The sequence below is a fragment of the Prionailurus bengalensis genome, chromosome A1 (assembly GCF_016509475.1).
Source record: "Prionailurus bengalensis isolate Pbe53 chromosome A1, Fcat_Pben_1.1_paternal_pri, whole genome shotgun sequence".
Classification (NCBI taxonomy): Eukaryota; Metazoa; Chordata; class Mammalia; order Carnivora; family Felidae; genus Prionailurus; species Prionailurus bengalensis.
Window position 1 is genome coordinate 109,106,584 of NC_057343.1, and position 12,575 is coordinate 109,119,158.

General features: G+C 36.1%; 1 protein-coding gene across 1 annotated transcript in view; it reads right to left on the minus strand.

The window, feature by feature from the left end:
* RAPGEF6 (Rap guanine nucleotide exchange factor 6) overlaps window positions 1-12,575 on the minus strand; it is a 192,503-nt gene that overhangs the window by 122,862 nt on the left and 57,066 nt on the right. Inside the window, 1 exon segment of the mRNA XM_043587048.1 lies at window positions 804-947. Coding sequence (XP_043442983.1) covers window positions 804-947 — 144 coding nt within the window.

Genomic DNA, 12,575 nt, shown 5'->3' on the forward strand with positions numbered 1-12,575 from the left:
ATTTCTGTTTCTGACAACCAAATGAATTAAACATACTCTTGGGAATTTTGTTGCAATCAATCTCTAGACTGTTTTTATATTTATATTTTATATTTTGCAATCAATCTCTAGACTGTTTTCTTTGAAAACTGATAAAATACACCTGGATTTAGTCTTTCTTAGATTATTCTTACTTCTTGATTCAAATACTTTTTAGTTTAAAATGAAGTTCTCTACAATTACAAAACTGAAGACTTCTGGAGAAACAGCTTATGTTTCTTGTGGTGTGACAAAAGCTAATTATTTCATCTGCTTCTCTTTTTTCAATATTTGCATGTGAAAACCTATCGCTAACACTTGCGCATGTTTCTGTACTAACACACAGTATTTGTATTTCTCTCATATCACAAGGGAAAAAGTGACATATTTTTCTTTCTTTACATGTCTTACAGCTTATCAGGAAAAAAGCTCCCAACGAGTCTATTACCTGAGTTCTCAGCTAGAACTCTAAATCTATATTCTATTCAGGCAATAAAAAGGCAAGAAAATCCACAAGTTCTAAAAAGATATGGTAAGAACTTTTTTTTTTTTTTTTTTTACATTATTTAAACAAAACCAAAAGTAAAACAAAACTTCCACTGGTACATACAAGCATTTCTACCAAACTCAAGTGAGAAGTATTTTAACAAATGAAATACATTTATTTGTCTCAAAATTTTATCCATTAAGCCCAAAGTGATGCTATTATCAAAAATATATGTAAATTAAAGATACTATATATAAAAATTAAGGAAAATCCATGAACTATTCCTACATATACTCACAGAAAGATAGCTGTTAATGTCCACGTCATCGGTAATGGTTTGGCGTTCTCCTTTATAATTAATTTTCCGAAACCTTCGTCGAGACTGTCTGGCAGGAATTTCTCTTTGTAGAATACTATCTTCATTATCTTTGGAATTTTCTACCTGAAACACATGTTCACATTCCTGATTAAATATCCAATTTTTCCATATTACTGACAGTCTATGGAGTCTTAACAGGCTCATAAGGAGGATTCATTTACTTCTTGCAAGAAACTGCCTCAAGAAAATAGTCTGTATAGGACAATGTTCATGAGTTAAAGATTAAAGATGACATTATAATAAAGATCCGTAGACCACAGTTTCCTTCCAGGAAATAGTCTCACTCACATAAACATATAACCTCTAAGTAAAGTCACTTACCAGAAATGACAGCTGTTAACTACACCTACACATTCAATAATTACGACCTCTGAGTTAATCCAATTATAAGCTGCCTGATTATACATTTATTTAGGGAACAATCATGGTTATGATTTCATTGAAATGCTAAACGGAAAAACAAAAATGTTATGAATTCTTCTTTGGTGTCCATCTTAACATATGACAACAGCCAAGAGTAAGGCTGGCATCTTTTTTTAAGATTTTATTTTTAAGTAATCTCTACCTCCAATGTGGTGCTCAAACTCACAACCTCAAGGTCAAGAGCTGCACACTCCACCGTCTGAGCCAGCCAGGCACCCCAAGTCTGGCATCTTTTAAGAAAGAAGTGAAAACTAATAATTACTGAGGCCTTAAAATGGGCCAGCATGCATAAACATACTACTGAGTTCACACAGCAGTCCTGTAAGCAAGTATTACTATCTCTAGTTTATAGATGAACAAAGTAAACTCCAAAGAGACTGATAACTTTCCACTCTCACATTGAAATACTCATTATTAAAGGTGAGTTGGTGGGGTGCCTGGGTGGCTAAGTCAGTTAAGTGTCTGACTTTGGCTCAGGTTATGATATTGTGGTTCGTGAGTTCGAGCCCTGCATCGGGCTATGTGCTGACAGCTCAGAACTTGGAGCCTGCTTCAGATTCTGTGTCTCCCTCTCTCTCTCTGCTCCTCCCCCACTCACGCTCGCTCTCTCTCAAAAACAAATAAAAAAAAATTTAAAGGTGAGTTGGAATATAGGTCTGTCTCCAACACTTATGGTACTGATACAAGACCACACTGCCTGTCCAGTCAGACTAAACCATACTTTTTGAAATTATTTTTAAAAAGGCATAATGATGTTCTAAAGTAAATCATGTAATTAACTTCACATCACATACATAATAATTTCAGTTTCCCCCACAAGTTTTCCTTCAAATGTTCTATCCTTTGCTATTATCAAAAATTTCTAGTTACCCAAGTGTGAAAATTTCATGAAAAATCCTAATTTCCCTGCTTGTCTTCCAAATCTTATCTTCAATCATTTCTCAGAACTTCTCAATTTTTGTTTTAAGAAATTCCTCTCACACTGCCCTTTCTTTCATTGCCATTACCACCACTCATTTTTCAAGTCTTACTTCAGTCCTAAACTACAATATATAACAGTTGATCCTGATGCTTTAGTCCTGTTCCTCTCCAATTCCATCCTATATGGTCCAATAAATCCCCCAGATAAATCATCATGTCTCCTGTTCAATGGACCTCTAATAGTTACTAAATAAATTTTAAACTATTAAAACTGATATTCAAAAGCCACATATACTCCATCTCCAAAATGTTTTTATTACTTTATCTTACACAAGTAGGCCTGGGAAAACTGCTTCTTTATTCTTCTCCCCACACACACAAAAATCCCTCTCACATAAAAGCTCTAATGAGATATGCAAAATTTCCTGATGATTTCTCAGAAAGAGTTGATGTCTGTCTGCTTCAGTTATGAGAGGTATGAGAGTTCAAAAGTAGTGGCCAAGTCAATGTGACTATTCACTGGTCCCTATTAGTAACTTATATTCAACTTCCTTAATTTGTGCTACCCTACTCATTCTATCTTCACTTGCTGAAATACTACCAATCATTTAAGACACATTTCAATTACCATCTCTTCCATAACCAGAAAAACATTCCTCTCCTCCAGATCATAATTAGTTTATTCTATGTACACAACCTAGATTTCTCATTAAAAGGGTATGCTCTTGGGGCACCTGGGTGGCTCAGTAGGTTGAGTACCTGACTTTAGCTCAGATCATGATCTCACCTTTCGTGAGTTTGAGCCCCATGTCAGGCTCTGTGCTGACAGCTCAGAGCCTGGAGCCTGCTTCAGATTCTGTACCTCCCCCCTCCTTCTCCCCCTCCTCCACTTGCACTCTGTTTGTCTCTCTCAAAAATAAACAAACATTAAAAACAAATTATTTTTATAAAAAAAAAAAGGACATGCTCTCCAGCGCCTTCAGGCCTTTGCATATGCTGCTGTTCCTACTGCCACAAAGCCCATTACTCCTTTGCTAACATCTTGGCATCCTCCACATACTTCGTGACCCGGTTTAAACAACCCTTCCTCTGCCCCAGAAAGCTGCTACCCTTTCTACAGCACTAAGCAGATTAACCATAATTATTACTAGATAAGCTCATCTCACTAACAAGTTTCCTAAGACAGGAAATGTATTATATATTTATCTTTGTTTACTTAGCATTCAAAAAGTTTGCCAAACTGGGCAATACATTAGATTCTTTCTCATCAGACATGTTAGATCCTTGGAAATACGTACTCAAGAAATATGAGGGTAGGCAGAATAAGTTACTATTCTGAACGGTAAAATCCAGAGACAGAGAAGAATAATAACCACCTCAACAACTAAAGAATTTTGAATAGGTAGCAATATATGCTACCTCCTTGAGATTCAATTTGCTCTTCTAAAAAATGATGGGAGAACTACCACAGAATCACTACACAATACCATGTACCAGAAACTTTAAGTTATATCATTTAAAGTTCACATGGCCCTATTACACAGCTACTCTTTCTGCTTTGATACATGGTACAGAGTCTCGTGAAACTTAATTCATACAGGTGGGTAAGGACTCAAAACCCACGTGTGACTACTAAAAAGTTCATCCCCTTCACACTGCCTTATCTCAAGGGATGAATTAGATCACCCACTTTAGGTGAAATCTCAATATCATATAACCCTTAAATCTTCCAATATCTACCAATTATTGAGCAATAGCAGAGATACACAATAAAGGCTTTTCAAAATATAAATAGTAAATTAAATCTAGGAAAGGAGTTTCTAAGCCTCAAAATTTTAAGTACCAAATGAAAAGAAAAACCAAACAATATATGAAGGATTAAGTACCCTTAACAAATCTCCCTCCAAACACAACTGAAGTGTGAGATTTAAAAAAAATAAAAATAAAAAAATAAAAGCAAGCAAATGCATACCTCATGGCACAAAGGTAAGAAATCTAAAGGCCAACAAAGTGAAAGCAAATACCAGGAGACAGGCTACCAGATTTCTCAACTCTAGAGACTAGACCCTCCACTTTGATGGCTGTAGGAAGTGAGAAAGTCAAGAAATAGAAAATCCACCAAAAATGGGAAGCCCAACAGGAGACTTACTCGTGAAGCTCAACCCACTTACTTGAACCCTCACTGTTAGGGGTCTGGAGGAAAGGGCCCACTCTGCAGAGGAAGACAGTAAGAAAACTTGCTTGGCACTGAGAGAAGGGGGAGCGGGGGGCAGGTGGAAAGCAACCAAACAAACAAAAAACATTTTCCCTAAGAATCTAAAACGTAGGGGCGCCTGGGTGGCGCAGTCGGTTAAGCGTCCGACTTCAGCCAGGTCATGATCTCGCGGTCCGTGAGTTTGAGCCCCGCGTCAGGCTCTGGGCTGATGGCTCAGAGCCTGGAGCCTGTTTCCGATTCTGGGTCTCCCTCTCTCTCTGCCCCTCCCCCGTTCATGCTCTGTCTCTCTCTGTCCCAAAAATAAATAAACGTTGAAAAAAAAAAAAAACCCAAAAAATTAAAAAAAAAAAAAAAAAAAGAATCTAAAACGTAAGTCATCCCTCATGCAGGTCTGTACTTTAAATCTGTTAATACCTTAACCATGTAAGTAAATTTAAAGGCATTCAGGACTGGTAATGTACATATGCAATGGGTAAAAACAAATCTAAAACCTCTTTGCAAGAATGCAACTTTAACCTAAACCTCAAAAACTTTGCACACCTAAAATTCAAGACATATGACCTCATGGACAAACATACTTTCTCCCTCAAAAAACAAGGGAAAAAAAACCCCAACTACAACAAAACCCCAACACGAGAACAAATAATAGACATGATGAACAATAACGGCCAGAAAAAGGACAACAGACTCATACTTGCAAACACTCCCATGTATTTTAAGTATCAGAAAATATAAAGTTATAATAAAAAAAACCTTCAAACAGAAAGAAATTTGGAAATGAGCCAGAGATTATAAATAACAACTAAGAAGATAAGGCTTGACATGGACAAAGAAAAAAAAATTTCTCTCAAGTGCCCTTTCTCCCCAGTGCCAGGCTAGCAAACAATGAGGAATAAGCAAAAGCAGTGTTCATTTATGAAAAGGATCACAACATGGAGAGCCTGTATGAAACATAAGAGCAGAAGAAAGGCCTAAAACTGGGGGTGGAACAAGAACACTTAGAAAAATCTTCCAAGAAACCAATCCCAATCCTAACCACAAAGTGAAACTAGAGGAATTTGAAAGCATTAGTGAACTAAAGGTAACTGTAATAATAAAAAAATCCAAACCTAGCTCAACTCTAGCAGAAGAAGAGGTGTGGCAGGCTTAAACACTATCTATCCTAAGTCTCTATTACCTTACACACAATGTGTATCATTAAATCCAAAACAATGAGTCATATAAAAATAAAAAGGGTAAAGAAACAAATAGCAAAAACAAACAAAAATCTAATACACTGCTACAAGACAAAGCAAACAATAGAGCAATCCATGAAAATCAGACATGACCCAGATACGGAAACTAACAGAGAATTTAAAGCAACTATGAATGATATAATAAAGGTAGAAAGGTAGACAATATGAACAGATAAAAAATTTCAGCAGAAATAAAATAATAGAGTAAAATTACAATGCGAGAAACAAAAAACATGGTACTAAAGATGAAAAAGATGTTATGCAACTGAATTAAGAAGTAGTGAACTTAAAAGACAAAAAAAATTACCCAAACTGAAATACAGAAAAAAAAAAAGAGAGAGAGAGCAAAAAAAGAAAGAGGAAAGTAAACAGTATATTGAGATGTAACTAAAAAAAGTATTAGGAAACTGGGAAGATAAGGCCAAAAGAAATCATACAGGATGAAGTATAAAGTCAGGATGAAATTTAAAAAAAAAAAAAAATGGAAATCACAGAAGATACAGATAGCCTGAAAAAATTTAACCTATACTTAAAGTTCAAGAAGGAGATGACAGAAGAACAAGATCATGTCCAAAACAAAAATGAAACTTTGATTAAAACAAAAACAAAACCCAAAGAGGTCCAACAAATCCCAAGCAGGATAAATGAAAAATACAAATACAAATTCATACAGCAATGATAAAACGACTTTTAACACAGCCAGAAGGAAAATGATGATCCTCTATAAAGGAAGGTCAACTAGATTAGTAACGGACTTCTCAAAAAAAAAAAAAAAAAAAGTGACAGAATGGGACTATATTGACCGCTGAGAAAAAAAAGGATTCTCCTCACCAAATTGCATTCATGGCACAACAATACTCAAGAATGCAAACACAGTTTTGATGCTGACACTTCGTAGTCAAACTTTAGACTTCTTAGTGTCTATGATTTTGTACAACTCTTTCACACTGGAAAAAAATTGATTAGTAATGATGTTTATTTATACGTATATTAGTACCTACACTATATTAACAATAAGCTACAAGTTTCAATTATGTCCAAATATATCTTTAAAAAAATCTTTTTTTAATGTTTATTTATTTTTGAGAGCTGTCAGCAGAACCGGAAGCAGAGCTTGAATTCACAAACCACGATATCATGACGGGAGCTGAAGTTGGACACTTAACTGACTGAGCCACCCAGGCGCCCCAAATAAATGTATCTTAAGGTGCAGAATTTCCTTTCATAATATACATATACATGTTACCTATCCATATATAACAGCTTTAACAATATCAATATTACCACCAACATCCCGGTACTACATAGTCTTGTTTCCTAATGATTTATGCGTATACTGTAATAATAGTAATTACATACTATGTCATAAATGTAATACATGTTTATGTATGTCTAATAATGTATGTATCTATACACACACACACACACACACTAACAAAATTTTTAACACTGCCATTACTACTAAAAATAAGACTACTGGCCCTTTCTGTCCTTATGACTTATCCCATTAGAAATGCACAGACAAGGGGCACCTGGGTGGCTCAGTCATTTAAGCAATGACTCCTGATTTTGGCTCAGATCATGATCCAGCAGTGGCGAGAGTGAGCTCTGTGTTGGAATTCTGTGCTGGGTGTGGAGCCTACTTGAGATTCTCTCTCTCCCTCTTTCACTGACTCTCCCCGGCTTGCACTCCTGTGCTGCTTTCTCCAAAAAAAAAAAAAAAAAGCACAGACAAAATACTGCCTTTTAAAGTCACTAGAAACAAGAAATCTTGGTAGAATGATACCAACAATTTTACATATATGAAATTCACCTGTTTTGTTTTTGATTCAAGATTACATTTTTTCCCTCCTTTATTTATATACTTTATTTTAAGTATATAAAAATCTTTGTATGGCTGAACTAATGAGGTCAGTCTTCTCAGGTTTCTTCTAGCTCTTCTTTTTTATCCTTCCACATGTATTTTTGACAAAATCACCACCATACCTGATGGTATTTTTCAGTGGGATCTCATCAAATTTACAAGGTATCCAAAGGAAAATTAATAATTTTATGAGAGGAACTCACTATTTAAGAACATAGTTATCTCATTTTTTTCAAATTTCTTAAATTTATAGCAAAGTATTTTTAAATTTTTTTTAAGTTTTTATTTTTGAGAGAGAGAGAGAGAGAGAGAGAGAGAGAGCAGCACAAGCTGGGGAGGGAATGAGTGAGAGGCAGACACAGAATCAGAAGCAGGCTACAAGCTCCCAGCCGCCAGCACAGAGCCCAACACGGGGCTCGAACCAATGAACCATGAGATCATGACCCCGATTGAAGTCAGATGCTTAATTGACTGAGCCACCCAGGCGACCCTACAGCAAAGTATTTTTATGTCAATGTATTCTTCTATTATGTGATATGTACGTGTATGTGTGTATAAAACAGGTCAATTGCTTCATCTCCCTAAAAAATCTGCTGGGATTCTGATGGGGATTGAACTCAATTTTACAGGAATTTAGGCAATATTCCTTTCTCAAAAATCCTCACTCTCTTGATTTAGATCTAAATATTTCAAAATTATTTATAGTTTATATACATGTTTCCTACAACTTTTTTTAGATCTAAAGTATATGGACTTCTTGATGTTTACAACTGGTATGTTCACTAAATTACATTTTTCTAAATACCTGTTTCTCATAAATATAAATACAGTTGATTTCTGTATATGAATAAGCATCCTGTGACCGTGCTAAAATCACTTATTAATTCTAAAAGTTTATGTGTATATATTTTTTTATTTCCTACATACAAATCATTTCATCTGTTAAGGACAGTTCTATATTTTCTTTCCCAATCTATCCTTCTTCCCTTCCCTAAATTCACCTAAGCACTTCTTAGCCAGAGATTTTAGTAATGCTGAGCTTTCCATATATTCCCAAATTCCAGGATAAAATTTTCAATATTTACTGTATTAACACAGATACCTTTAATAAGGTTATGAAAGTTTCCTTCTTTTCCTAATTTGCTAAAAGTTTCAAAAATCATAAATGGGTTTTGAGTACTACCAAATGCTTATTCTGTATCTATATAGATGATCATATGACTCTTTAATTACATTACTCTAATTTTCAAATATAGACATACCTCAGAGATATTGCAGGTTTGGTACCAGGCTACTTTAATAAAGCAAGTATTACAATAAAGTAAGTCAAATAAAAATTTTCACTTCTCAATGCATAACTTCTGTTTATAAAACACTGTTGTTTAGTAAGTGTGCAACAGCATTATGTCTGAAAAACAAAGTACATTCCTTAATTAAAAAATACTTTGATAAAAAATGATAACCATCCTCTAAGCTTTCAGTGAGCTGTAACCACTGATCATAGATCACTGTAACAAATATAATAATGAAAAAGTCTGAAATACTGCAAAAAATGACCAAGAAGGGATAAAAAAAGACACAGAGGTGAGCAAATGCTGTTTTTTTTTTAAAATATTTTTTTTTTTCAACGTTTATTTATTTTTGGGACAGAGAGAGACAGAGCATGAACGGGGGAGGGGCAGAGAGAGAGGGAGACACAGAATCGGAAACAGGCTCCAGGCTCTGAGCCATCAGCCCAGAGCCCGACGCAGGGCTCGAACTCACGGACCGCGAGATCGTGACCTGGCTGAAGTCGGATGCTTAACCGACTGCGCCACCCAGGCGCCCCGAGCAAATGCTGTTTTAAAACGGCATCAAAAGAATAGCTCACCAAGGGTTCCACAAACTTTTAATTTGTAAAAACACTGTATTTGAGAAGCACAATAAAGCAAACTGCAATAAAACAAATTACCACCTGCTAATTCAATCAAGCTTGCAACTCTGGAAATAAATTCAACATAGTCGTGATGGTTTATCCTATGTACCACTGGGATTTGATTCTCTAATAGTTTAGAATTTTTAGATTTTTCATTAAAATAAACAAACAAGCTGAGGTGCCTGGATGGCTCAGTTGGTTAAATGTCCAACTCTTGATTTTGGCTGAGGTCATGATCTCAGGGTTTGTGAGTCCAAGTCCTGTGTTGAGCTCTGAGCTGACAGCACAGAGCTTGCTTGGGATTCTCTCTCCCCCTCCCCTGCTCATAGGCTCGCTTGCTTGCTCACTAGCTCTCTCTCAAAATAAACATTAAAAAACAAAACAAAAAAACCCCACTAACCTGTGATAGTGCCTTTCTGTGATATGATGTACTTGTCAGGTTTTGCTGTCACAATCAAACTGGGCTCTCACACACTACTTATATGTCAATAAAAATAAAATTAAACTGGATGCATTAAAAAAAAAAAAGGCAATTAGCCTTTCTCTTTCAAGACTTTTTGTATTCTTTCTTATTTTAATGTTGGAAAAACTTCACCAGTGAAACAATGTGGGTGGATATTTCCAAATGAAAAGGTCTGTTAATTAGAGATTCACTTTCTTCCTATAATGGATCATGAAGCTTTTCTGTGTGTATGCATGCATGAGCTTGTTTTGGTAAGCTGTATTTTTCAAGGAATTTGATTATCTAAAATTTTAAATTTAAGTTTTAAATAACTTTTTTTTATTTCTATCTTACAATGTGAGTGCATGAGCACTGGAAACAGGAGTAGAAGGAGGGAGGGGGGAAGGAGGGAGGGAGAGGGAGGGAGAGGGAGAGAGACAAAGAGAACCCCTTGACCCTGGAAATGTGACCTGAAATGAAATCAAGAGCTGGATGCTCAGGGGCGCCTGGGTGGCTCAGTCGGTTAAGCGGCCGACTTCGGCTCAGGTCATGATCTCACGGTCCGTGAGTTCGAGCCCCGTGTCGGGCTCTGTGCTGACAGCTTGGAGCCCGGAGCCTGTTTCAGATTCTGTGTCTCCCTCTCTCTGGCCCTCCCCCGTTCATGCTCTGTCTCTCTCTGTCTCAAAAATAAATAAACGTTTAAAAAAAAAAAAAAAAAGAGTTGGATGCTCAACCGATTGAGCCACCCAGGTGCCTGATATTAAGCTATGCAACAAGTTTTGTTCTTGACTACTTTTGACAAAGGTTTATCAAATTTGTTACTGTTCTGAGAAACAACTTTTACTTGTATTGATTCTCTTTAAGTTTGATTTACATGTCACTGATTTTTTAATTTATCTTGTTTCTTGGCTTCTAATTTCTGTAGGCATAGTTTGCTGCTCTCTAATTTCTTGATGTGGATGCTTCATTGAGTCTCAGCCCTTCCTTACAGCATTAAGGCTTAAATTGCTCAGCTAAGATGCAAGACGAATTTCATACATTTTGATATATCATCTTCATTCAGCTCCAAATATTTTCTCATTTTCATAGTGACTCTCTGACAAGTGATTTAAAGTATATTCCTGGGGGTGCCTGGGTAGCTCAGTTAGGAATCAGACTTCAGCTCAGGTCATGATCTTGCGGTCCATGGGTTCGAGCCCCAAGTTGGGTTCTGGGCTGACAGCTCAGAGCCTGGAGCCTGCTTTGGATTCTGTGTCTCTCTGTCTCTCTGCCTCCCCTCCTCACACTCTGTGTGTCTCTCAAAAATAAATAAACGTTAAAAAAATAAAATAAAGTATACTCCTGAATTTCACAAGTTGCATTTTGTTCTGTTTTTGTAATTGGTTTTTAGATTAATTCCATGGTGGTCAAAAAACAAACTAAAAATTAAATTCTTTCCTGAGATTTATTTTATGTTCCAGAGAACAGCCACATTTAAAAATAATCCATGTGCACTTGAAAAGTAAATGCATCCTGTTATTAATGGGTGTAATGTTCTCTATAGAACTACTGGGCAGAGGTTCAAATCCTCAAAATCCTTACTGATTCCTCATGCTTGCTTTATCACTTTTAGAGGGATGTTTAAATCTCTCACTGTCCTTGTGGATTTGTCAAGTTTTCTTTTTACTGATGACCACTTTTTATATATCTTATAGCTGTGTAAATAAGGGATATAAAAATCTAGGAGTGTTTAACCTTGATACATGTTTATCATTAGGAAATACTGTTTGTGCATTAAATAATGCTTCTTGCCTTAAAGTACACTTTGAGGATTGGAGACACACCAGCTCTTTCGGTTAATGCTTTTAAGACACAACTTCTTCCATATAATTGTTTTCCCCTTGCTCTTTTTTTTCCTCCTCCACTAATTCTCAGCCAGAAGACTGAGAAGTTCTGTTTCTTCTCAAACTTTATATTTACACTGCTATTTTTTTTCAAGTCGCATATAATTGTGTTTTAAAATTTTTAATCTGGGGCACCTGGGTGGCTTAGTTAGTTAAGGGTCTAACTCTTCATTCTGGCTCAGGTCATGATCTCACAGTTCCTGAGTTTGAGCCCTGCCTTGGGCTCTGCAATGACAGCATGGAGCCTACTTGGGATTGTCTATCTCCCACTCTCCATCCTGCCCCCACTCACGTGCACGCATGCTCTCTCTCTCTCTCTCTCTCTCTCTCTCTCACTCTCTCTCTCTCTCAATAAACTTAAAAAAATCTGATAATTGCTTTTTTACTGGAATACTTATTTCATTTACATTTACTGTAACTTCTGATATACTTGAAGGGAAATCTAACATCTTATGTTCTTTGATCCTATTATGTTGTTTCTTCTCTCCTGTGTTTTATTTTCATTTATTATTCCATTTCTTTTTTTTTTTTTTAAGTAGGTTTCATGCCTAACACAGAGCCCAATGTGGGGCCTGAACTCACAACCCTGAGATCAAGACCCAAGCTGAGATCAACAGCTGGATGCATAAGCAAGTGGCCACCCAGGTGCCCTCCAATTCTCCTCCTATTAATTGTAAGCTGTATATTTAGATGACATATATGCTTGACTTATTAAAATCCACTATTAGTGTATTTACCACTTTCTAGAAAATGCAAACATCTTAGTATTCTTCACTCCATCCCTCCTTTTCTT